The 27,829-nt window shown below is 38.4% G+C and overlaps 1 protein-coding gene across 2 annotated transcripts; it reads left to right on the forward strand.

Annotated features, from left to right (window-relative positions):
• Window positions 1–184: 184 nt before the first annotated feature.
• On the forward strand, window positions 185–27,168 carry ppp3ccb (protein phosphatase 3, catalytic subunit, gamma isozyme, b). Of its 2 annotated transcripts, XM_082157418.1 has the most exons (14): window positions 185–565; window positions 7,589–7,786; window positions 8,878–9,002; window positions 13,082–13,193; window positions 14,950–15,095; window positions 16,068–16,207; window positions 16,357–16,434; window positions 16,559–16,653; window positions 16,865–16,990; window positions 17,328–17,405; window positions 18,993–19,077; window positions 20,420–20,517; window positions 23,089–23,115; window positions 24,473–27,168. In XM_082157418.1, exons 1-14 carry the CDS (start codon window positions 514–516, stop codon window positions 24,646–24,648), a joined length of 1,536 nt encoding a protein of 511 aa, XP_082013544.1. In that variant the 5' UTR covers window positions 185–513; the 3' UTR covers window positions 24,649–27,168. The 2 variants fall into 2 exon arrangements, with proteins under 2 accessions (XP_082013544.1, XP_082013545.1); XM_082157419.1 differs by lacking the exon at window positions 23,089–23,115.
• The last annotated feature ends 661 nt before the right edge of the window (window positions 27,169–27,829 follow it).

Raw genomic sequence — 27,829 nt, forward strand, 5'->3', positions numbered from 1 at the left:
TATTTTAAACATAAATTACAATTTAAACATAGGGAGGGGAGACAGTTTGAGACAGAATGAGTCGGTGAATTGTTGACTCAAGAACCGATTCAGTCATATTCGACAACGAGCCGTTCAGACAGGATTTATGAACAGGTTCAAACGATTCCCTGAAAAGATCCGACTCAACCGAACGATTCGTTCACGAATCGGACATCGCTACTCCCTCGGAGAAATTGACAGCAGCTGGGTCGCCTGTGTGAGCAAACCCGAAGGACAGACACGGCAGAAAATAAAACTCTGCCGCTACAGTGGGCTCCCCCTTCCCCTTTCCCCCACCGTTTGAGTGTACATATCAACAAGCCGACCCGGACGAGCGCGCTGACTCCGTTTCCCCGCTTTTATAGCGGAGCGGTCAGGACTTTCCTCGCGAACTGAAACGTCAGTAGCTTAGCCGAGCTAGCGGGCTAACGCGACTAGCTGGGTTCAGCTACAAGGAGGAATTATAATTATTCCACCGAGAAAAACTGAAGGATGTCGGGGAAGGAGCAGAATAAACAATCCACCACCGAACGGCTCGTAAAAGGTACATTTTCTATGTGAAACCGTACGTTTTTATTCAGTTTTGCTGGTTTTGTGTTAGCTAACCCGCTCTGGTAGCTGATGGGTGACATTCAGTTTATGTGTAACGTTAATATAAAGATAAACAAGTGTAGACATCTGTTATGTTGACTGACTTTTGGATAACTTAGAAAGTCTAATGACACACATGTTGATGGCTAATTTGACAGGTTGGCTAAGGCTGCATGGGATGGACTGGCATGAATTAAATGAGATCAATGAAGTTTTAAGCTGCAGTGTGCAAACAGTACGCAGAAGGAAAGCTCTTAGTGAATTAGACCATTGTAGGGATATTAGTGGGAATGCATGTTACTCAGTGGTCTGAATATGCAAAGTACCGATGATTCATGAAATTGAAACTGCCAAAGCCGTGTCAAGAAGAAGAAAAAAACATTTTACATATTGCAGGTGTTTTTCTCTTTACTAATTATATATATATATATATATATATATATATATATAATATATATATATATATAATATATATATATATATATATATAATATAATATATGTATATATATAATATAATATATGTATGTGTGTATATATGTGTACATATATATTTTCACAGCAACATTTTTCAAAATATAAAAGGATTTTGTATGTATAGATTTATCTAACTTTTTAAAATGTAAACATTTTGTTGGTCTTTCTGGTTACACTTAATATACATAAATATAAATCTTAAAATACGGAATTACTTTTTTTTTGTTTATATGTAATATATATTACTAAATAAACATAAATCTTAAAATGAGAGATTAGCTAATCTAACTTTTTTTTTAATGTTAAAAGATTTTGGTGAGCTTAAAAGCCACTTACTCTTTCAGAAACACTGTAGAGGTTTACATGCACAACATTGACTCTGCTAATATTAATTCACATTATTGTATTTGTTTCATCCTCTTGCCTCCATCCTTCCTTGGGATTTAGGCAACATCAGTGATCTCGGGACAGTTTAGTTAAAAAAACGCTATGCTCAAAAACTGTGTCACTTACTTTACCTTGGTCCCTTGACTGAGATAGAACTAAACTAATTGAAGTTATCCGTGTGATCCCAATTAACCTCATACAAATAATCTTTAAACTCAAGAAAGGATTGACCCCTGGTTACGTGGTGTATCAGCTCCCTATCAAGGGCTCGTGGGAGTTTCTTATATCAAAGGAGTGAGACAGAGTAGAGTAATACGCTAATTGGATCATTTGGTCCGTAGCTTCATGGGTATAGAAGCACCTGGGGAACTTGGGATAGTTTTTGATTAAAACTAGTGTGTCCGCTGACATAGTGTGTTCTCTCCTCTCAGTTTTTTATGTGCTGCTGTCAGCTCGATGTGTTTTGGCTGATCGAGCTCAATTAGACGGTCTCTGTAATGAGCTGATAGCACTGGGCTCTCTAGTAGTCTGGATCCGTAATGACTTGCATCTTCCTTCCCAAGTCAGACCATTCAGCGATCTAAATCGCTCCAGACAAAAAAACAAACCTCCTCATTAAAAAGAGCCGAAGCCTGTTTCTGTCTAAAATCTGTGATCGCCTTTTGCAGGAACAGGAGCATTTCAGCTTCAAATTAGTTCCAGGTTTCACTGAATGCCTCTTTTCAGTTTAAGCACTCCAACACCTGGATTTTACGCTACACGTATGTTTAATTGCAGGCTGTCTGAAAAATGTTTTATTTGTAGGCCACGGTGGTCAGACATCCATGTAGCGGAAGGTTCAAACTTGAGAATTATTCAACGAAACAAGAGAGGAACATTGTCTGCGGAATGATGCAGGTGTTAATAGAGTGCATTAGTGCCTGGCCATGTTTTCAGTGGCATTTTTCCCATAGGGATTTTTAAAAAGTATTTGTTAAAGCGTTATAAGCCATGAACCAAACCAACTAGATACAAGGTGAAAAAGTATTTAGAAATCAGACAAAAAAGAAACAGAGGTACAAGACTTAAGTGGCACGATTAGAATCCTTGCATAGAGCAACTCTCTCTGCGAGACTGATTGGTGAAATTTTCTGTAGAGGATCATGGGTAATGTAGTTTTTCACCATAAATGTAGCTTTTAAACAGTTATTTTAAGAGTAAGTTGAAAAAATGCAAATGGATGGCTTCAACAAAAACGTATACCATCGATTAACAACCTCGTACCTCATAGTAGTAGGTCTGCCTTTAAAGTTATACTGTACATTTTTCTGTGTAGAAAATGAATGTGAGTTTTTGGTCTTCCAGAACCTGACTGTTGCACTCTATTGTTAATTGTTAGCACCTTGAAACCATTGCTACCCAATGACCAATCAAGCATTGAGTGCGGTTGCGCCCGTATTCTGATACTACCTTGAGATGTTCTGGGTAAGCTTTTTTTTTTTCCTGGCCGATGAAAGGTGAATTCAGTCAACTCGAGTGTAAAAAGAAAAATCTTCCATGCTCGCCTGTTGTTTCCTTCAGAAAATATTGTGTTTGGAAGGTAAAATAACTAAAGCTTGTCTTTAAAAGGACTATAATCTTTGTGAGAATGAACTCCAGCATGATTGAAGTGCTGAGTGGGAGTTGAGGTTCTCGCCAAGGCCGTGTCTTGATGAGTCCTCCCACAGCTAAAGCACGGAGCGTGGGGAATCAAGGATCGCAGCGGCACTTTTCTACTCCGCACTCATCAGCCGAGCCTTGCTTGGAACAATACCACGGAGGCGGAGGAAAGCTGAGGTTAAGTGGCTTTAAAAGCTTTGATTAGTTGCTAGACGTTTCCACGCAACTCTTTTCTCACTTTCCCCTGCTGAGAACGGCAGACAGTGCAGTAGTTGTTGTGCTGTGTATTTAAACATGGGCCAGCAGTCCGTTGAAAGCTTGTAAGGTTGGCATGAAAGAGCAATTCAAGTTGGGTTGCTGTTTTTGTAGCTATTTGCTCTATTACACAGGCCAGACTGGCCTTAAATTCTGTATCTCTTTGAAATAAGAGGCAACCATTGCATTTTACTCAAGATCCCAAAAATATGCTATTTTATGTAGCATAAGCAGTAAAAAAAAAAAAAATGTATTAGATTGTATCATTTCAAGATTCAAAGCGAACAGAATGGTCTGACTTTAGCTTTTTGAAATTATGCTACATAAAACATACTGCACAAAACAAAACCAGCAGATGGACTGGATGAAAATGCTAATTTATTTAATAATTCACTCTGTCTGTAGGTGGCGCTTATGGAACAGCAGCGATGTAGCGTTTCCTTGTTATCGCTGCACACTTTAATAGGCATTAAACGGAGCTAATAGGAAAAAAATGTCATCAACTTTTCTGAAGGCAGTCAGTTCCCTATGGAGACACATTCATATAAACCCCCACCTCCAATTCAATATTTATAATTTTCTCCCAATATTTTCAAGGTCTGAGCTTGATCTGCCTGGTACAGTACAGTTTCTTCTCTGCGGCACGTCTGTGCTCTCCTCTTTTCGTCCTTCTGTGTGTCCCGTCTCTGGCCTGTGTTGACGTCATGGTTATAGACTTTGTAATATTTCCACACAAATTACATTTTGAGAAATTATTGCAATGAGGTTTGTGTACAAGATCAGCCACCCAAAATAACCGCCATCAATCAGAACAGTTTTTTGTTTTGAACGCATGATCGGCAACCGGTCTGTTGACTTTGATGGCAGGTTGACTGGTGCATCTCTAATCAACAACATGAAATCATATCACCATCTAATGCATGTCATCTGGAAACGAGTTATGCAGCTGATGCTATAAAGTTTTGGACCCCTGTCAGGCTGCTGGTAAATTTGATGTTTTGACCTTTTGGCTTATTTACAGATAGAAACTAGAGCTGTCAGGGTCAACGTCACCCTGCTTGTGTAATTATTCTGTCCTCATGCATGATTAACGGACCTCGGGCCCGTCTCACACAGCAGCGTCTCTCTAGGTTCGCTTGTACCTCCCAAGATAGCTCTCGTCATCCTTGCCCAGAACAAGTTCATGAGATTTCTTACCAAAAATGTTCTCTAATATTCTGTCAAAAAACAGTTAGAGCGATAAAACCACAGATCAGGCTGACACAGGAAGTAACGACTTTTCTAGCTTCCTTATTAATATACATGCGGTCTGGTCCAAATGATTCTTAAAGGGATAGTCCATCCATAAATACAAATTCTATTATCCTTTAATCACCAACTTACTTGCTTCTGCATAAAAAAAAAGAAGATATTTTCAGTAATGTTTCAATTTCCATTATATGAGCGAAAAGGTTGAAAATATTTTTCTAAATGTTATGTTCTACAGAAAAAAGTTATTCATACAACTTTGGAACGATATGAGGGTGAGTAAATGATGACCGTATTTTCATTTTTGGCTGAACTATTCCTTTAAGATTACAGAATAAATTTGGTTTCAAATGCATCTTTGAATGCATTTACACTTTTAATGGTTGGACCGCTTTGAAATGACCAAGTCCAAAAGCACTGTTTTTGTTTTTTAAAACTGACCTGCTTTTAAGTGGGCCTTCAGTTAGGTTTTGAGATCATGCACACAGTATGTTGGTACTTTGATAGTAAAACCCCCATCCCGTCCTGAGGGCTTAATTTTCACATGCAAATGCAGAACACTGAGAGGTTACACATTTTCGCTGCTGTTACTGCAGAAGAGTGAACTCAACCCTCGATCCAGATAATAGCCCTGTTACGGCTTTAGTTAATATAGGCAAATGAGCAGGTGTCCTTCCTTTATTCTGTCAAGCATGAAAGATTCACCTTGTTTCTCTTCCTCATACTGGCATGCAACAAGACCAACACCTGAACACCCCCTGACAATTTCAGCCTGAGCAGACTCCGAAGTCATTTTGTAAACCCAAATTGATCCTAATTCTGCTATTGGAGTCCCTGGAAGGTTCCTGTCATCTGAGCTCGAAGCTTTATTGTGGTCTATCATGCCTGTGGTCCCAGCGCTGAAAGCCGTGGCCGTCGGCCAGACCCACATTCTTTTGAAGAGCGAGTCGTGCCAACCTGGCCTGTGACCCTAGCCGAGAGGATTCCGTATCGATGCCAACAGCTGGCCTTCTACCCCACCCTAGCTTCAGGACGTAACTTCCCCACTCCTCTTAAACTGGTTTGAATGTTGTGGAATTCCTGCAACTGAAAATAGCTTAAGGCTCGGGGGGTTGCAGAGCAATTCCAGCAGGCATTTGTTTGCATGCCGCTCGCCCATGCGCGCGGTGTCTGAATGTAAAATCCCAGCCCCCAGGTTGTCAAGGGTTTGTTTAAGCTGTCTTCTCCACAACGGCAAGGGCTTCATGTCTTCTTAACAAGGCCTTTGCGCGTTGGTTGGGGGAAGGGATGGGACCAGCTGTGGCCATATGTGTTCTGATAACCCACATAGCTTTGTGGGAGAGTCCCAAATTCTGACCAAAAACTGTAACCGTTATTACCGTGCATATGTTTCACTTTTAGTTTCTGACAGGCAGCTTGGCATTGCGCTTTTCAGACAACCTCACAGCAAACTGTATGTTTTCAGTTATCGTAATGAATTGAGTAATAGATTGTCGTCTTGTAACCAAGTTTCACACATCAGTTTAGTTCGCCTGTATTCAGGGAAAGAATTGAAGCAATGCTAATTAGTGTTGCATCACGTGCAAGTATGTTTTTGTGGTCGTTTTTTCTTCTTCTTCTTCTTCTTCTTCTTCTCCCAAACCAGTTAAATGCAAATCATGCCATGCAGCTGTGTCATTGGTCAACTTATTCAGTCACCGATCAAGAAAATGTCAGACTTCATAATCAGAGACAATGACAAGTCATAATGCTAACTTCATAATGTGTTACCAACATTATATTGAGATTAAGGTTAGTGCTTAATAGGGATGCACCGAAATTGAGGCCGCAGAGAATTATCGGCCGAAAATGGCAGCTTCAGTTTTTTGCCGAAAGAGAAAAAATTTAGAAAATATATGCTGTTCAGCACTCAGGTTTCACTCTCTCAGCATTTTTTGTAACTTTGCGAGCGGCTCTGCTTCCAAAAATGCACAACTTTAGAAGATGGAGTGGGCTCTATTTAGGCTAATAAACCACCTATCAGCAACTCAGTACAGTTGAGCAACATATAGCAATGGCATGGCTACTACCCAGAACACCCTTGCATCATGACATTTAGGGAAAAAAATTTTTTTTTAGGGTTTGGTGTTTTCAAAATCCATAATGCTTAGTATTAAACTTAGTATTAAAGCACCCTTTGTGCTGTGGCAAGGAATGATACCTCAAATCGTGTGGCTTATTGTATGGTTTTTGGCTGGTGGACAATAAAACAGAAGAAAATAAATCATGTTGACTTTTTCAGAACACCTTAGCAGCTACTCAGAACAGCAACCATAGCAATGCCATGGCAACCACCCAGAACACCCTAGCAACATTGTGATGAGTTTTGCACAGGCAAGCAATTAGTGATGTGCAAAACTGCATATTTTTCCAACACTTAGTCTTAAAATCTTGAATAATTAGGCTGGTTCAGGTTTTGAACATTTAACAGTCTAGTTTGAACAATATAGATAGAAGCTTTGAGTTGCTTTTGATGGAAGCCTGAAAGTGGATCAAAAAATCTTGGGCTGAGATATTTATACTTGGAGTAACACCTTTCTGTTTATGGTTCAGCACTTTTATCACACACCATCTGGCTTTGAATTTGTGAAGGAGACGCACTTCCTTAACTTGGAGACACCCCCGGTCTCGGATGCTATGAGAGACTCTGAGACTGCACCACACTGTTATCGACTCTGCATGGTTGTGACTGTAAACATGCTGCTTTAAATTTAGACATTTGCTGCGACGTTCTAACGGGTAGCTCCAAATCAATATGGGGTCTGGATTGCTCCGGCACAAAGCTGTAATCCATTTTGTACAGTCAAAAACACACATAATGTCGTCTTGTAGTTGCTTAGTATTTTTCTAATGTATTAAATGCTCACCAGCAGGGTCTCCCTGTGACTAACAAGAGTAAAGAATTGAGTCTTCCTTTCTCCTCTTTCCCTCAGCGGTGCCGTACCCTCCCACGACGCGGCTCACCATGAAAGAGCTGTATGAGGACGGCAAGCCCAAGGTGGAGCTTTTGAAGAGCCACCTGGTGAAAGAGGGCCGCCTGGAGGAGGACTTGGCCCTACGCATCATCAACGACGGCGCCAACATCCTCCGCCACGAGAAGTGCATGCTGGAAGTGGAGGCCCCCATCACAGGTAGGCTATTGCGCACTCAGCCATGTGCTGCTTGTTCTGATGACTCACTGTGCGGCGACAGTACAAACCTGTCGTGATTGACAACCAACATCTACATCCAGGATGTGGTTCTCACAGGTTTTTCACTATACCTAATGCCGTACGATCACAGGAAAACACGATGCCCACTGTTGAGGTGCTCGCCCACATTCCTGCTTACTTCGATGAAAAATGAGATCAGAGTTTGTTTTTTGGTTCACAGTGATAGTTATTTTCATGAAGAACATTATGAAAGTACAATCAAGGTTCTGCTGTTACTTGATAGGGCATCTCTGATGTCATCCTTAATCTTTAAGGTTTAGTCTTGACCCCAAAATAATCCTCAAGCCAGCGAGAAGAGCGTGATTATTTTCATATGGAGCTAGTCTTCCACAGCAACCTAATGTGGCTGCTCTATAAAGGTCAGAGAAACAGTTGCATCCTAGACTCTCTCTCGCACACACCCCCACACTTTAATTCCCCAGCGGAGGCCACAGGAAACCCCCAACACTCGCCATACACTCGAGCAAACACACGAACAGGTGTGTGGATATAAATGGGCACGTCTATCCACATCTATCCCCCCTCAACCCCCCCTTTGCACACTCTCATGTTTTTCATAACACACACTGTGTGCGTAATAATTGGCCTACAAGGGAAAAGCACAAAAAAAAATGGTGGCGTGCATAATGGAGATGTTGTCTCTGCTTGCTGTTTTCTGCAACTTCTTACCTTGTGGAGGTTTAAGAGGAAATGATGTTGGTTTGGCCACATCCTGTTTAGGGTGACCATTATTAATATTTTTCACTCTGCTCTTTTGGGTGGGCCTAGTATTTGTATACTTCCGTCTAGTGGTTTTAAGATCAATTGTTCAAATCTTAGCATTTCTGCTACCGATTTTTTTATTTTTTTTCCTTCACCTTAAGATGACCCTGCATGTACACAATGTGATATTTCTTCGTTTCACAAGGTTTTCCAATGTTTTTGGTTTGGCAACATCCTTCCAATCATGTCACTCTGTTTTTGTTTCAACTTCAAGTGTTTGTCTTACTATGTTTTGTCTCCATCTTCAGTGTGTGGAGATGTCCATGGGCAGTTCTTCGACCTGATGAAGCTTTTTGAGGTGGGGGGTTCCCCGCAAAACACACGCTATCTATTTTTGGGAGACTATGTGGATCGAGGCTATTTCAGTATTGAGGTGAGTGTTACACTGTAATGATCACACGTTATGTAAAATAGGGTTAAGTGGTCAACAACTTTTATAATATGTCTATATAAGCATATTTAAAGGAATGATACAGGTTCAATACATATTAAGCTCTATCTGCAGCATCAGTGGCATGCTGTCGAATACCATAGAAAATCATTTAAACTTGCTTCTGTTTGGAAAAAAGTCTATTTGCCAAGGCATTATACATGGAGAAAAGTTAAAATATACACACATTATTGAAATTACAGTCACTAGAATCTACATTTATACCGGATAACATGTGGCTGGTATGATCTTTCACTTCCCCATATAGAAACCCTGGTAAATATGGTAATTTTCACATTGGAACAAAGATAACACAAGGGTTATTTGGGGACAACTGTATGTGCAGAAGTTGCATTCGTAGACGTTCTTCTCCCACTAACAATAAAAATTATTTAAATTTAAACTTTTCAGCTTTCCCCTTAAAAAATCAACAAACACATTAACAAACGTATAGCTTCAGATTTATGCTTTTAAACTGTCCGTCTTGTCTTCCATTATAAGTGCTGTACTGTACAAAGTTTTGTTTATTTATTTTTTGAACTGGTGGACACAACCTTATTTTCTCTGGTAATCAACAGCATGCCATAGTGATACACTGACATTTTACAACCAAATATATTTTGTCTAAATGCCAAAACAAATCGAAATTTGAATTTGATGTTCAATTAGGACTCATTTGACATTTGATACATTTGACTGTAAACATTTATTTATCATCGTGGAAAAGCTACCACAGGTAAACATGTCAGCAGTGTGATCAAAAAGGATGCTAAAGTAGCAATATATAACATTTGTTTGGCTGAAAAATTGAGAGGTGGGACATAAAAAGAATTCGAAAAACTTTACTATCACCTGAAAACAACACCCTGAACAGTTCAGTTACCCAAATTTAACTTCCCTGACTTTATTTTTGGTTTTAGATTTTAAGGGGGAATTTGAAATTAAGAATGTACTTTTGTTAACTTATTTTGGTGCATGCCACAAATGTTGTCAATAGCCAAATCTGTATGAAGGTAAAAGAGGAGCAGAACTCGAGAGCACGTAGATGTGAATTTGAGAACTTGTACAATAAATATTCGTACTTGTACGTGAACATTTACACTCACAGCTCCAATGTGAAAACTTGTAAAATAAAAAATCTGAAGTTGAATGTTGAAATTTGCACTCGCAGATAATAGGCACAAACCTGTATTCTGAATCTGAAGCTTTAGACGAGTAGTCACAAATGTGTAAAATGCCATTCACAGAAATACAATGACAGTCACAAACTTGTAATATATATTTGCATTTATTTATTTGCACCTAATATATCACGAAAAGAGTAGCAGAATTCAAGGCGTGAAATTTGAAATTGCAGTGACAGATTTGAGAAGTTGCAAGTGCCTAATTGAGGTTGTACTGCGAATGTGAATGTAAGAATAAATGCAAATATATATTACAAGTTTGTGACTGTCATTGTATGAATATTAATTGTTCTCAAATTCACATATGTGCTCGAGTTTTGCTTCTCTTTTACCTTCATAAATCTATTTTAATTAAAATGTTGTTTTAATTAAAAGAGGCTAGTTTGTGTTTTAAACTACTTTGTAATCACTATAAAAAGTCCTTTGTAATTTTAAGGCTTTGTGAACACATCTTGCACATTGTAAACATTTAAGATGTTCACATTTAATGTAACTTGGCCTTCAGAAGATGCCATGTGGCTGTGCTTTTCTAACAGCCTCTGTTGTACCAGGATGCATTGTGATGATGCAGTCAGCATGTCGCCTCGGCCTGTAGCACTGTATCATTGTAAAGCAACCACAATGATGAAGCAGATGGCATTAAAGGATTATTGATCCTGCCATCCTGTAGGCCAGAGAAAGCGTTTCTCAACATCGAGGTTACATGTAATTTGGTTTGAGAAAAATTCTGGTCCAGTTTATCAGCTGCAGTCTTTTATATCGTTGTCTGATGTCATTCTAAATAAGCCTTGAATGCGAGTCCTCAAAAAGCTTCCACCTCTGCATCTCGCTTTGGTTGCAAAGTTCAGGGACGGGAGAAATGTCATGGTTAAAAGAGGCGGCGTAAGAGAGCGGACACACCGCTGCTCAATACCATCAAACACAGTTGAGGGTTCAGGGCCGCCCGCGTGCAACCTGAGACTCATAGAGAGCATGTGTGTTTCACAATAAAGGCCACGCTAAGTTCCTACTCCCTCCCTGGACATCACAGACCACAGAGGACTGAACTTCAGTCATCCGCCACACCACCTGCTAATGCCCTCTGACTGAGACACTGCAGTCATCAAACGTTTCGTAGGTTAGGGCACCAGACTTCGCCCCACCCCGACATCCAGATCGGTGTGGAGTACGCTTTATTTTCAGTATTTCTTTATAGAGAAAACCTCCTGTCCACTGTTATACAGCGGTGTTCTGTGATATTAATCTAACCAGGTGTGAACCCAAAAGCCTTGCTGGTGTTTAATGGGATAGCATGCTAATGACAAGACAGGCCAAGTTTTTTCAAGAAAACAATATTGAGAACTTTAGACGTTTCAGTGCTTTCCAGTAGAGAGATGATATCAGAAGCGAATGTGAAAAGATTGAAATCTTAGTCTTGCTTAATGTAGCAAAATGTTCTTTGTCTGCTCAGACGTGTTAGTGGTTCAGTGTGTTTGGAGTGTACATGAGATTCGGCTTCGGAAATTCTTGTCTGCTAGCGGTAGTTTAAAGTTGGGGATACTAGCATACTACTTACTGTATACATACTGTAACTAAAAATGGTACACTACTGTTAAAGTGTTTGTTCATCAAGACACTTTTCTATTTTAATACATATTTTAAAATGGAATTTATTTCTGTGATACAAAGCTGAGTTTTCAGCATCATTACTTTTGTAGTTCACAAAAACGTTTAGCACATTACAGAAAAATAGAGTAGTTGTCCAGTTACAATCTTGAAAATAGATATAAAATAAAATTAATTTATGGGGAAAAATAGCATTCAATTCAGTTTTGTGTAAAAATGTCTTAACTCATTTGATTGGGGTACTTAGAGTTAAGAAATTATTTAGTCTCAGTGGCAAATGAAGTCAGCCATTTAGGTATTCCGTGCATAAAGGAAATTTGCATACTGTGAATACTAGTGGTCTGTTATGATGATAGAAGGATTTTCATTTTTGTGTGATCTATTCCTTTAATAAAATATCAGGAGTAATGGAGGTGTAATCCTCTGAAACACTGAACCTGCATATTAGTTTGAGCTAAATCAAAATACTAATGTTAAGAGATACTGATACCTGATTATTCAAAATGCTATCTGCCTAATTTTATTTTTATTTATTTTTTATTTTTATGAAAAAATATCCACCAACTAATGCTCTAAAGATAAACTATACAGAGATCCCTCTCATTTGGTACATCACTATAATATTAGAGGTTAAAATTAACCACAGAGCCAAAATTATTATGTTCAACTACTATTTATTTTAATAAGCTCCTCTCTAGTGTTTTTATAGCAAACTAACAAACTGTGAGCATTGGATAACTTTCCTGAGGTACATGCAACGTTAAGTGACATTGTTCACAAGCTGTTAAGTGACAAGCTGTTTTATTGACGTCGTTCACCGGTTGAACTGAGCGATTACACAAGTCATGATACATTTCGGTAAGTTCAACACACCCTCTGATATTCATGCATGTTTTTTCATGCTATAACATGCATTTAGAGAAAGAGATGGCTAACGCTGCCGCTTCAACGGAGTTGCTGCGATCTGTCACGTCACATTTAAGAGCGTCAAAATGCCATTTATTGTTTCATAGGTTCAAATAGAGCCTGCTTTAACGTTGCTTTTTTTTTTACTGTTAATGCATTGTCGCATTAACTTCACACACATTATGAGTTGCAGAGTGAAATGTTTTCCCGCCCCCTTTTGATTGACGGTATAATCTGCTCCGATCATCAGCTGTTTTTATCGTATATGAAAGTATTGCTAGTGTATGTGGTTCATTTTGGTGATGTGTGTTCTGTTTGCTTCTGCAGTGTGTGCTCTATCTGTGGACCCTGAAGATCAACCACCCAACCACCCTCTTCCTCCTCAGGGGCAACCACGAGTGTCGGCATCTCACTGAGTACTTCACCTTTAAACAAGAATGTAAGCTCAGCTCTTTAGAAACACTGTGTGTGTGTGTGTGTGCGTGTGTGAACGTTATAAAGAGAGCGAAATGAGATTTTACCACATCCTATCATTCAACTCTGTCATGGCAATTTTTTCCATGGCATCCCGAGAGAGCTCATGTCTTCTTGAGAGTATTGGATGGCGGGCCACGGGCACAGAGCTCAATCACAATCCCTCAGCGCTCGTCAGGGCTCTTCCCTCCCCACTTAGATTTACATCAGCCATCATTTCAGTCATGACAAACTCTGACAGCTAACTGAAACCCTTCCACCAGCAGCTGATGATCATAAGCAGACCCACACAGAATCTGTGCAAAATTGTAACGCCTGTCATTTATGCAATTTTATAAAGTCCTTGTCCTGTACGTGTTCATTAAATACTTTGGCTAGTGTAAATATGCTTCCAGCTGCCACTGTGCAGTTTTCTCAGCCCTCTTCTTTTTTTTTTTTACAGTGTTAAAAAGTCTATATTAGATCAGAAAGCAAAATCCTCTCATTTTGCCTTCGACCTTGTATGCTTTTGCTTTCTTTCATCACTCGCGACAGGTTCAGAGAAATGTCCACTCAGAAGACGATTAGGTTAATGGAGTATTTTGACTCATGTCAAACAGGAATATTACAATTAGGCTACTTATTCTACCGGTTATGTTGGATAATACCAGTATGAAATATTTTACTGGTTTAAAGCAGGACCATTATTAATGAAACTTACTTCATAACAACAGATCCTATCCTAAGTTAACAAATAGAATACCCTTAAATAATGTATAGAATGTATAGTTGCGATTTTTCGCTGCTTGTTCTGAACAAATAATATCCATAAATGAGAAGCACGTTCAATCACGGCAAGCATTGGCCGTGGTAACGAACAGTAATAACTTGACATGTTCTGACTTATAGTCTGTTAACTGACTTTTGAGGCATTTTGTTAATAGTATTGAGTTTGTGCGTACTGGTCCTGCACTGCTTATTGATTCAATTGATTTGTAATAAATTGGCTAAATTGGCACAAGGATTATAATGCGAGGTAAACACATCACATGTATATGACCTATTTTTCTACAGCATTCAGTATGGGATTTGTTTGAATGATTGATAAATTCATAAATGAAGTAGACTATTTCTGATGGATCACTTACAGAGACTACTAGTCAGTTACAAAATGTCCGTTTATAAGTTATGGAAATTAAGTCATGCTGCACATCCCTAGTTTGTATCCGCAGAATCCTGGCTGTTTCTCCATCGAGCTAATCAAAGAGCCTTTGATTATGATGTGCTACTTCACCAATTGCCGGCGCGTTGCAATGTTGTTCTTTGCTCATCACGAGGCAGCCTGTTTCTCATCTGTCAGTGCTGCTGTTTACAATACGCTGCACGGTTGGCCCGTTCTAAAATGTCAGGATTTAACGGCGGTATGCGGCCCTTGTTCCACGTGTAACCTGTGTCTGGCCTCCGCTTCCTTTAATCAGCCTCCCGCCACGCTGGTTTCTTCAGTTCATCCCAATTAGCACGCGGATCTGCTGTAACATCACCTAACAAGGCATGCAACCACCTCCTCCTCCATCTATTCCTCCAGCCTTGGAAAGTTGGCAAGCCCATCTGCCCTCACCCACCCAGCATTACTGCGATATGTCAAACGGACAGCGTGACAGCCTTGGCTTGAAAAGCTCATCACCCCGCTTGCGCCTGTTCAGAGATACATGGGTGTTTTTATTGTGGTTCTCTCATTGCAGGCAAGATTAAGTACTCTGAGCTGGTGTATGATGCCTGCATGGAGGCCTTTGACTGCCTTCCCCTGGCCGCTCTGCTCAACCAGCAGTTCCTTTGCGTTCACGGAGGCCTGTCCCCCGAGGTCACCTGCCTCGACGACATCCGGAAAGTAAGTAAGATGTGAAGCATCACTTTGTGTTCTGTGTACCTATGGTATTCTGTGTCCTGGGTATGACAGTACAAGCTGATGGTGAATATGCAAAGGCAGCGCTTTTGATCCGTGTAGTGATGATGCTTTTAAAGGGGAGTTGTGCCGCTAAATCACAGCATGCTGTCAACATGCTGAAACCCTCTCTGAGAAGTTGAATCCCATTTAAAGCACTGCCACTAAGATAAGAAAGATTAAAAAAAAAACTCACATGTTTACCTCATCATTTGAAATTGTTGTTGGACAACTAGCGACCACCCTGACTCATCCCTATTTATTATTATTAACCTGGACCAGTGTTAATTTTGACAGCAAATTTAGATTTAGTCAGTTTTTTGACAATGTTTTTAGCTTTTTGTTTACATTTAGTCAGAGACATTTTTAAAGATGCGAAAGAGAGATCAGTTCAGTACACGTGCACTGGCGTTTGAGAGGCGGCTTTCTGTGCAAGCGCTTTTTTAGGTCGTCATGCTTTTTCAGATTTGTCTGCTCTTCTCTTTCTCCCAGACATTTACATTTTTTGAGACATGCAGCAGCCAACTTGTGATAACCCGTCAGGTTGATAAGCACGTTACATTTCAAATGTGCGCATCTACCACGTTTGACATCAGTTCTGACTGGATCTCTTACCAAAATCGTCCCTCCCCAACATTTTCATCTTGTTTTTATCTGACGAAAATGTAAATAAATTTTCGTCATAGTTTGTCATTCAGTACTGGATTTTATTTTAACGTGTTTGCGGCAGGGATAAAATGTCGTTGACAACTGATGACAAATTATTCATCAACGAAATTGGCACTGGCCTGAACAAGATGATGATTTGCGATTTGTTCTTTCAGTAATCCCTCACCGATCATGTAGATTTTTAACAGATTGAGTTTGTATTGTTGCAGTGATGGATAAGATGGTCTGATTGTTTGCTTTGCTCTGCAGTTAGACCGGTTTAAAGAGCCGCCAGCTTTCGGGCCGATGTGCGACCTGCTGTGGTCTGACCCTGGTGAGGACTACGGCAGTGAAAAGAGCTCAGAGCACTTTTGTCACAACAGTGTGAGAGGATGTTCCTATTTCTACAGGTACTCCAGCTGACAGTCTACCCACATGCATTTGTTCGATAGCTGCCTACTCAGTCCCCGTTCACAGTCGCACCCCTCAATGTTAGTCATGGCGTTTTGACTGATGGACTGCTGGAATCGCTAATTACACCTCTCTCCATCTCTAACAGCTACCCTGCAGTATGTGACTTTTTGATGAATAATAACTTGTTGTCAGTTATAAGAGCACACGAAGCCCAAGATGCAGGGTGAGTCCACTGCACAGCACACTCTTAAACCAGGCTATTTGCAGCAAGAGCTTGAATTCTATTTTAACAGCTGTTTTTAAATGAACCCCTGACAATTTCGGTCCCATTTCATTGACCTCCTTAGGTATCGAATGTACAGAAAAAGTCAGACGACAGGCTTCCCCTCATTAATCACAATCTTCTCTGCACCAAACTACTTAGATGTGTATAACAATAAAGGTAAGAACTCTCAAAAAGCTTTTGAGCCTGTGCTATCATGCTGTGCAGTTTAATATCTAGCCGTATGCAATTTCTCAACAAGGTAAGCCAGTTTTGCTGAAATGAAAATGTCTATTTAATTTTTTTCTCTTTTTCAAAATTAATTAAATATTAAGTCTCACAAAATCAGAACATACTTTCAGTTTTTTTTTTTGTCCTTTCACCCCATAAGCTGCTGTGTTGAAATACGAGAACAACGTTATGAACATCCGGCAGTTCAATTGCTCCCCTCATCCGTACTGGCTGCCCAACTTCATGGATGTGTTCACGTGGTCACTGCCCTTCGTCGGGGAGAAAGGTAAAAATGGCAACAGCTTAGCCTTTTTTTTACATTGATTTTGACACCTATTAGAAGTGCATTTTGCAGAATTATTGGGTGTGGTTTTAAAAGTGAGTTTTGCGATTTATCAGTTCTGATGGTTTACTTTATTGATCCTCAAGGAAACATTCAGACAAAACATCTGCTAACTATGTCTGTACATAATGACCATAGACCTTATGTTGAACACTATGAAGTATGACATGTATGTAGTATTAGAGCCTAAGCATGTAATAAATAGTAGAAGTAGACCAATTTTTGGTTCAGAGAGCATATGTTGGCGGTCTATGTAATGTCTTCTCTCATGTACTCTCAGTAACAGAGATGCTGGTCAACGTGTTAAACATCTGCTCAGATGATGAGCTCATGTCAGAGGGAGACGACACATGTGAAGGTAAGAACATGTAAAGCTGTTTTACTGCACTGTAGCTTTTTACGCCAAATAAATTCAGTTAGACTTAAAGTTGATAACCACTTTTTAGAGGTGAAGTATCAGGGCTCAAAGATTGCAAGAGATTTTTTAATAGTTATTTTAATAATATTTTAGATACCAGTGAAATTTAACTATTTTTCATTCCAATTTCGATACCACAGCAAAAACAACTACTAACTAATATAAAGTTTAAATATTTGGGAAAACTATTATTTTCATTGCTCATTCTGACCCATTCTAAAATTATCTGTTTTTCCTGTAAGAAAACTGTAATGATTGCCTAACGTTATTGCTAGAAAATAGTTCATAAGAACAACATTTGAAATATACATTTTTGTAATATTAATAATGTCTCTGTCACTTTTGATCAATTTAATGGATTTAGTGTTAATTTCTTTCAAAATAAAAAATAATTACTCACCCCAGACTGACATTTTTTTGTATATCACAAAAATATTTGGTACGTGTTTTTTTTTTTTACTTTCCACTCAGCAATAATAATGTAATCAACATTTGCTTGAATTTAAATGTAACAAAGTGTGCTCCATTAGCCTTCTTGCATGTCTCCTTTCTTCCCTTTCTTTTTTCTCCTCAAATGGATTTCAGCTCTGTTAAATATATATCTGCATGCCCCTCATCTCATCAAATAATAGTTCTCTGATTAGTGTGCATTAGTCCTCCGTGAATAACCCATATATTTCTATTTAGGACACTAAATTCTCGTGTGAAAGTTGCTTTAAATATGAACTCCGTGTTCAGCGTTGTGTGATTAAATGGGCATCCTGCTTTATTGTTTTATCTGTTTGATGCATATAACACTGCAGAGACAGGAAGTACATAGACAGTGCTTAGTTTGTACATCATGAATGCCTTCGAAGCATGTTCTTTTTGTTTCTTTTTTAAATGATCAAATTTATTACAAACCTTCTAGCTAAACATGCACCGCAATATGCACCGCCCTAAACCATTTTCAAAAACTACCCCAAACTGGGTCTCCATTCAGTCACGTCAGTGATTCAAAGTGAATTGCTGCTCTTAACGTAAGAGCCATGAAGTACAGTGATGCCTCTTGCTGTAATGAAACCAGATGAACCCGTTCTGAGCACACATCCGAGGAGCTGTCATGAAGGAATACAGTGTCCCATTTACTGTTCTTGATGCCCATTTGATTTGTCCTTCTTTTTTTCCTTTTTTTTTTTTTGAATGGTGCATAATTTTAACTTGGCCTGACACACTTCTTCTGTGTGTCTGTGAGCCTTTTGAGTTTTGAAATGGGGTTTATTTATTCCTTATGGGATTCAGGATGTAATGCCTCATTTGAGCTCTAGCCATCAGATTAGGACTAGTTTGCATTTTGCAGGTAATGTTGATTTACCTCTTTAATTTATAATTTTTTTCTGGATAAAATTAGTTCATAAAATTTACAAGACAAGGTTTTAAGTAGACGGATATATAGCAAAATTGTCCCCATGTACCATCAATGAAACTAGACTCTAACCTTCTTACTCGCTATTTTTGTTTTCCTCTGTCCCTCCCCGTTTGTGGCAGGTGGCACCCCGGCAGTCCGCAAGGAGGTGATCCGAAATAAGATTCGTGCCATTGGCAAGATGGCCAGAGTTTTCTCTGTTCTTAGGTGAATATACACACTTCACATACAAATCCCTCATGGCCAGGGATTTGACACGCACACACTCATTTCTGCACAACAGAGATGTTGACCACTGTAAAAATATGCTGTTATACTTACGGTAACACAACTTGCAGCTGTGGTTGCCAGAAAAAAAAAATACTGTGACAGTGTTTCCAGCTTTACAGGAAGAATTTTTTTAACTGTGTATTTCATGAAGTGATATAATGACAATATATTCCTACTTTAACTACCAAAATCTGTCTTTTTATATTAAAAAGTACTGATAACCACAACAATAATACATGTGGCACAGTAGAAAACCTCATGATGAATCGGTTCATTGTAAGCAACCTGACCATAAAACATGGTCAGTACAGTATATAGATGGTGTACAGGGTCACACACATAAAGACAAAACACCATCAGGGTAAAACACAGTAAAACAGTCAAATAAAATAATGCAATACACATTAACTAAATAACAAAATGTATGTAATAAAATGTAAAATAAATGTAACATAAGCACACTAATCTACATTACTGACAACGACAGTAAGAAGAAACAAAATCGTTTATAAAACAGTTTCATCAAATGTGATGTGTAAAGTAGAGACTTCTGGGAATGTCCTTTTTATTTACAGTAAAATTACATATAAAGTGATGTTAAACCATTTACAGTTTTTCACCATATATGGTAAGCTAACTTATATTTAACCAATAAACATGTTTTTACTGTAGCATTTTTAGTGTTTTCTGTATAAAGTACAAAACATTTTTGTGGTGTATTCTTTTAAAAGCATTTGATGCAGGTTTACAAGATGAATAATGAATTTAAGGTTGGTCAATCTATTTATAAATGGGTTACACTTTATTTTAAGGTGACGTAGTTACATTGTACTTAGTCAAATAAGTACGGAGTAATATTAACTACATGTACTTGCTATAAAGTTATGATTAGGATTAGGGTTTGGTTTAGGGTTAGTTACTTGTAATTATGCATAATTTACTGTTATTACTATATTAAGTACATGTGTAACTACGTCACCTTAAAAATAGTGTTTCCTAAAAATGTATTTATTTGGAAAAACTCATGACTGTGTCATGGTCAATAAGTCTTAATTTTTTATTTATTTTTACTGGTTGGAGCATATGACAATTTCGAGTCAATGAATTAATACCATTAATACCTTGTTATAGCATTTAAAAAAAATTCAATTAAGTCCACATGAAACCATTGTGAATACAATGAGTACATTTCTAAGAGCTTTGCACATTTCAAAACCATTTTTCTTTGTGGACCCTTTTATTTGTCATTGATGTAAATACAGAAAATTTGTATTTTCAGAGAGGAGAACGAGAGTGTGTTGCAGTTAAAGGGCTTGACCCCTACTGGGACGCTGCCTCTGGGTGTCCTGTCAGGAGGCAGACAGACCCTACAGAGCGGTAAGTCTTGCTCCTGGCCTTATTGAGTGGTGTTGTGGAGGGTGTAACCGGCTCTCCACCAACCCCCTGCTCCTGTTACGCTTGTACTTTCTCAGGCTTTCTGTCTATAACTCTCTCTCTCACTCTGTTGCTGTCACCGCCTTGCCCGGCAGCTCTGCCTCTCTCACGGTGCAACACACCCATCAACGAAAGTGATATCGTTAAGAGAGGGGGAAGATTTTAGAAGGGTTTGGTTATGAAGGGGATTTCAATCTACACGCTTCAGATTTCCTGCCCTGACAGGGACCTAAAAAACTTCCAAGCACTGCTGAGATCATAGCGAGTGCCAAGGAGCTGCCGCGGGTGATGCTTTCACAGTGAGAGGGGCTCCTGTGAGCTTATGACTATGACGCAATATGACCCAATTTAGCCAGCGCCTGTCGGTGTGCCACGCTTCCTCTCCTGGCCTTTAATGTAAAAAACTCACCAGCCTGCTGCATCCTGCTTACCTACTCACTGCCACATTAACATGGTCAGGTTTGTTTTTGATGAAACTAGTTGCCCTTCCTAGAAACATCATAGCAATGTGCTAAACATCACTCAGTACAGCTTAATATCCACTTGGAAACACACTGATATCACAGTGACTAGTTTCACATGCTCAAAACACTTTTGTTTGTTAAGGTGAATAAATTGGCTTGCTTCCCATATGGGCACAATAGCTTAACATGTCTGAGCACTGCACTCCTATGAAACTCCTAGGCCACCGTTCTGCCAAAACTGCTCATTTTAAATGGTTTTGGTTTTCTAAAGCATAGACGTTTAAGTTGTTACCAAAAAAATTATATTTCAAATAAATGCTGTCACATAGCAGGATGTGCGGTGTCAAGTCAGTAAGGATCGTAGTTGACCCCCCCCCCCCCTCCTCCCGGTTCAGAATGCATGTGATTTGCATATTAATTGCTAAGTTTAACCATCAGAGAGTGAAAGTTTATAATTTGCACGTGTTTAAGGCCTCAGTTTATACATTTCTAATGAGTTTAAAACATTCAAGCACAAGAACACGTGAAAAATAACTCAATTCGGAGCTTGTGCGCAGACCGCACACGAACACCGAATCCAGGTCTCTTTCTCGTCTTTTTGTGCTTAGACATATACACATCAAAATGCGCTTCTCGGCGAGTGTCCTTGTAAACGCGGTGTAAACATAAACAATTGAGAAAGAAAACGGATGTCTATCATTATATTGAAAACAGCATACGAATAAACCTGCTGCTGTTAATCAAGACAGGAAAAAGACTTTTGTAGCTTTAATGTATAAATTAAATATAATTAATATTTGTTAAAGACTATGTAGTGTAATTTTACATTTGATTCAATTTCTGAAAACTGAAAAATATAAAGCATTTGAATTTTTGTTCTATTGTATTGATCTATGCATGTAATTAGGGATGCACCGGTATGAACATTTTGGCCGATACCGATAATTCATTATATTTGAAAGCTGATAAATCTAAATTCAAATTTATTTAATTTTTAGAGAGCCTGAATACAAAAACAAAAGTCTCACCATTAAAAGCCATGTCCCAAGCACATAATTATAATGTTCTCATTATAATTTTATGTATCCCATATGACAGACTCGCTGCACATTTTGCACTACATTGCACAGTAATTTAAATCATATTTTAAAGCATTTCAAAACCATCATGGCGTACAGTATTGTGCATCACATCCCTACATGTAATTTATTTTCTATGCAGATTATCTCCCCTACAAAATCCCCTGAATCATTTTTGAATGATTCATTCTGTTAAAATAGAGCTATTCAAGTCATCTGGTGAAATTGTTTTCATTTCACAATATACATCACATAAAAATAAAAATATTGTATCGTGCAGCCATAGTATAAAAGGGTATTTATTAGTGGAAAATACACTGAAAGGCACTTCTAAGGGACTCTTCATATTTAGGGGTCTATGGCATTACATTTTGAAAGGCCTTGCTCTAGTGGTCAAACGTCAAGGCACAATAAAATACAACACAGTCTCGTGATTGTAACGTGTTGATGGTGCACTGGGGGAGGGGATGTAAATAAAAGGATTCTTCAGAAGCCGAAAATAGAAATAAAACAACACATCGCTCAAAGCTGTCTCATCTCTCATCTTCCTGTGAAGCCCACAAATAAACTGTCTTTATACATATACAGTACATTGCATGGCGTTTTTACGGCGAAAGCCTCTCCTTGTTTGGCTATTGTATACCTTCAGCTGTAAAAATAGACTGTCCATGTCAAGAGTCGTTCAGAAGGCCTTGCGTCTCAGGTTCAAAAGCTTGGTTTCTCAAACAAACCTCACCAAGTAAAAACTAGTTTTGAAATCTGTTTATGTTCTGAATGAAGCAACTAAACTAACCTCTTTTAGATTTCTTCCTGTGTGGCATGTGAAGCGTTTGGGCTGATTTTGGGAGGGGAAGATGAATGAATGGGCAACAGGGAGGGGGTTTGAATGTACTTGTGATTGCATTGATAACTTGACTCACTTTCTTTCCCCGTTCGTTTTGGGCATGGCACTACTACTCATGCTTACACAGCCACCATAGAAGCAGAGGAAGCACAAGGTATGCAAGACATCTGTGAAACCTTCTCAGTGTTGTCTGTCTGTTACCCTCCCCCTGTGATTTACTGTCTGTGCATCTCGTCCTTTTGTAGTCGCCAATATCATTATTTATTTGTGTGTATGTAGTTCACATGCTTGTTACTTTTAAAGCTAGCAATTTAGTTTGATTTGCACGTTGAGATATTTGTTTGTTGTTCCTTTGTGTTGTTTTGTTGCATTTCGTCTGTTTGCATTTAAAGGTGTCACGTAATTTCTGCGCCACTAAACGCATAAAAATGACACACATGATGACTGTATTTCTATTTTTGGGTAAACTATCTCTATCCCAGGATAAACTTTGGTAGATCTAGCCGTTGAGAGAGGACGTTTCAAAAAGTCTCACAATCATGAACGCCAGCGCTTCAGTCACAGCTGTTTAAAGGGGGAAGCCAGAGGCAGGGGTGTGAGCAGACCACAGCATGAGACTGAATCTTTGTTTTTATCAGTTTCACTTCCTGACCAAAGAGCACACAGATAAACTCAAACCTAGGCCTGTTTTTGCCTTTAATGTCAGGCTTGACGTGGGCACATCAGCGTTTTTCTGGTGAATTCTATCTGAACTAGTCGTACCCTTACTGTACGCCCTAAACTTCGCTTTTTTTTACTTTTCTCATGCTTGGTTTGTTTAGCCTTTTAACCTTTTTTAGGTACTGTTTGGGGAAGAACAGCCCTCTCTTAGTAGTCCTGCGACTTTAGTGACTGGAAATGTTCATGTCTAATAAGTTAATGTTGGAATGTAGGACTGCATGATTTGTGGGTGAAAAAACTAAAATACTAATTGCAATTTTTCTTTAAGCTTGTTTTTTTTAAGCTCCAGGTTTGCTGTGCTTTTTTAAAATTATATATCAATATTACTATAAAATGGTAGTAGTAGTAATAACAATAATTATTGTTATTATTATTACTAAATAAAAATATTGACCAAAATAATGAATGTTACTATTGTAATATCACTTTAAAATTACAATAGTATTTATCCCTTACTTAATTTTCTAACGTTAAACCACCCATGTGGTAATTCCCGTAATTACAAGATGCCGACTTGTAAAAAGCAAGATGCCGACTTTTTTTTTCTTTTTTCAGAGAGATCCGACTGTACCACCAGTCCTCTATAGATTAATTTTGGCATTGATAGTGTTGATGATGTAATTACGACATGGCGTGAACTCATCTTATTTAATCTTAAGGCTAGGGTAATCTGTAAACTGACACGGTAAAATGCACAAGGATACCAGTAATGCCCAAAACGAAAGCAAACATTGTCATTGTTGTATGTCACTTCATAAGCATTATCTAACTTCGTGCTTCCATACTTCCAGCCATCCAAGGCTTCAACCCTCAACACAAGATCCAAAGCTTCGAAGAAGCACGTGGACTGGACCGGATAAACGAGCGAATGCCTCCGCGCAGGGACAGCGTGCAGCCAGACGGCACTGCCAACTCCATCAACGCAGCCAATTCCCCCGACAAGAACGGCACCAACGCACAGGCGTAGTAACCCAGCAGCTACCTAGCGCTCTCCCTCATCCTTTCCTTTCTGTCTCTTTTTTTTTTTTTCTCTCTCTCCCTCTGTTTTCCTCTCATTCTCTCTCTTTTTGGTAGAGGTGATGCCCCCTACATGCAAAACTCTCCAGGACCATTTCGGGGAGAATCGCACAATACCATGAAGAGGGCGTAGTGAAAAACAAACCATGGTTCTTATTTATTTATTGAAATAGATGATAAGAAATGTAAGATCTGTAATGGTGGAAAAATTGAGATGAATGAATACATACGTGATGAATATTACATGTGTACATAAACAGAATATATATATATAGACATAGCATTGGGGTGGTGTAAGGTCATCTTAGATTCAGTAGTTTAAAAAAACAAACACAAAAAAACTATCCATTTTGTAAATTTACGTTTATAAATTAGATTTATTTCTGACATTTTTTTCATTTCTTTTCTTTTTTTTTAACAACCAAGACTTGCTCGGCAGAATTACGTTATCGATGTTTGTGCGCTTGGCAAAGGAATTTTTTGGCCGGCATAATTATATAGAATGCTTATTTGTGAATACCCAAAGCAAGTATGATAATTGTTGATGCAAAACAAAAAAAAAAGTTTTATTGAAACAATGTGAAAAAAATACCTTCATAATGCCAATTATAGCTAAGGGGGGTGCATTAATAACAAGTGTTGACACATTTATATGTACATGTACATTTTCAAGTGTTCCCTCAACCAAATGTAATGTTTACTTTGTTTCATTTGTTTTCTTTTTCCTGTTCATAACTCAAATTACTATACTGATTTGTAATCAATAAGGCAAAAAAGCAAAAGCCATCCTGTAAGATGGTTGGAGCTTGTTTTTTTTCTTTACTTTTTCCCTTCGATTTGTAGTCAGTCACGCTTTTATCGGCCTCTGCCATAATTTCGAACACTTTTAGATGCATTTTGTTAGAACCATAGTGGTAAAAGGCACGATTTAACTGCCATGATTTTACACAGACATTTTTCTTGCCGCCCATAATGTATATGATAAATGTGATTGGATGAGGTGAAACGTTAAGCGTCTCAGAAAATGAGCATACATGCCTTACATCCCGTCTCATCTCGGCTAAATGAAATAAGTTAAACTGAAAAGTCTTTCGGTTTAGAAATTTAGAAAATGTTCTGTTTCTACAAAACCATTGTAGCCCACCAGTTGGATGTTTTTAACATTAAACTCCATTTAATTGTTTTTCAATTTGTCTAATTTTTGTACCTATTAAGGTTTGCATCAACAAACTTGTAAGTATCTTCAGCGCTAGTATTTCTATAGCTGAGCAGAACGCTCTTCTAAACGCCTGTATTCTCTAGTGGACCATTTTCCACACATATGATTGACTAAAGCCTCATCTTTTGCTTTTACCTAAAGTAAAACAATGTTATTTTGATTGCTTTTACTATACCGAGTGTTTTGAGAAGGACAGGTTTTGCAAGAAATGTTTACCAAATCGTCTTTTCAGACCTTTTGTTTTCTGTTTTTTTTTTCTTTCTTTCTTTTCTACACTGTACCGTTATCATTGCATAAAATCCGGTGACTGGAGATTTCGCTGCGCAAAGACTCTGACTTCCCGTACGCTACACGTTTGAGGTCATGTGCCATGCTAATAATTATAGCGAGAGTTCTGTGTGCAGGCATTGAGGCAGTCGCTCGCACATTTTTGCTTAATTTAACGCCGCAAGCAGTTCAGGTTCTGTATGCCTTGCGCAATACTCCGTTTTCATGGCGCGTCGTAATACGAGACTTGACGAGGGTAAACCTACGTTATCATAACTGTATTTTAAAGTAAATTTCATCCAAAGAAAAATCAGTGTTTTAATGTAATATATGGCTTTTGATCATTGACAAAAAAACAACAACTGCTGATTGTATATGATCATTGCCTCTGCATTCGCTTGAGAAGAGGCGAGTGCTCAAATCAACGATGCAGTCATGTAAAGAAAAAGAAAAAAACACCTGTTGACGCTTTACTCTTTGCGATATAAAACATATGAGGGAGGCCTACATCCTTAAACAGGTACCAAAAGATCATCATGACCCCACGACCACCTTTTCGTGTCCTCTTTTTAAGTGTTTGTCTCTTCAAGTCTTTGTTTTATGTTATGAGCCTCTGCAAACTATTATTTTGTTTTAGTTTCCTTCATGTTTAATTTAAAAGGGGAATGTCTGGTGTTAGACAATCAGGGGTTTCGGGTGGAAGGGGCAGGGGCAGGGTTTTGTTTCATATGGGAGAGGAATTGGGGCGTTCGGACCACTGACCCCGTTATAGGAGGGCTTCTGTTGCAAATTCCAAACATATCTTGCAGAATCCACTAAAAATGTTTAAGATCTTTTTTTCTTAATAGCTATTAAAAGAGGGCAAGGAGGAGTTTGTGTCAAGTACTTGTATTGCGAGGCCTCTATAAATCTCGAATTATGTTGATGTATCGCTCCATTAAAAATGAAAGTAAAATGAAATACAAAAAATGTTGGGGAAAAAAACCTCGTGTTGTTTCTTTATTTGTCTTTGAATTATGTTTCCAGATTCTTCATATTGCATCTACTTTTACAATTTGAGTTCCTGATTGATGGCAAACTAGTGTTTTGTGAGACTCCCTTTGTGATTTTCTCTTCTTTATCCATGTCTGTGCTCGTCAAGGTTTCCTATGATTACAACATTCACATTTTCAGCATTCTGTGCTTGAAGGACAGCTAGTGTAGTTACCTGTCTGAACACATCCCACACACAAGCACATGCCGATTAAGGCTGAGATTATGTGAAACTTAAGCTTGAGATAAAGAATGCACACTAAGACGTTGGCCAAAACTATTGAAATCCTTTTTCGTTAATTGAAATAAAGCTAAAATCAAATATAAACATTAGATGAAAAACTTGTTTAAGATGTAATAAAATAAGTGTTGCCTTGGCACTTAACTAAAAATAATGTTTAAGTTGAAGGACTAAAATGACTGAAACTGGAATAAAAATGAAGCTACATAAAAATATAGATTTATAAAACGAATAAAAAATGACAAAAGCACATCAAATTACTAAAACTAAAATTTGCATGAAAACTGAAAATATAAATGCTAATTCAAAATATTCATAAATACTTTATTGGTATATGAATAATTCTAAAACAACACTGTAAAAAGTGATCAG

The sequence above is a fragment of the Leuciscus leuciscus genome (genome assembly GCF_965113295.1).
Source record: "Leuciscus leuciscus genome assembly, chromosome: 24".
Classification (NCBI taxonomy): domain Eukaryota; kingdom Metazoa; phylum Chordata; class Actinopteri; order Cypriniformes; family Leuciscidae; genus Leuciscus; species Leuciscus leuciscus.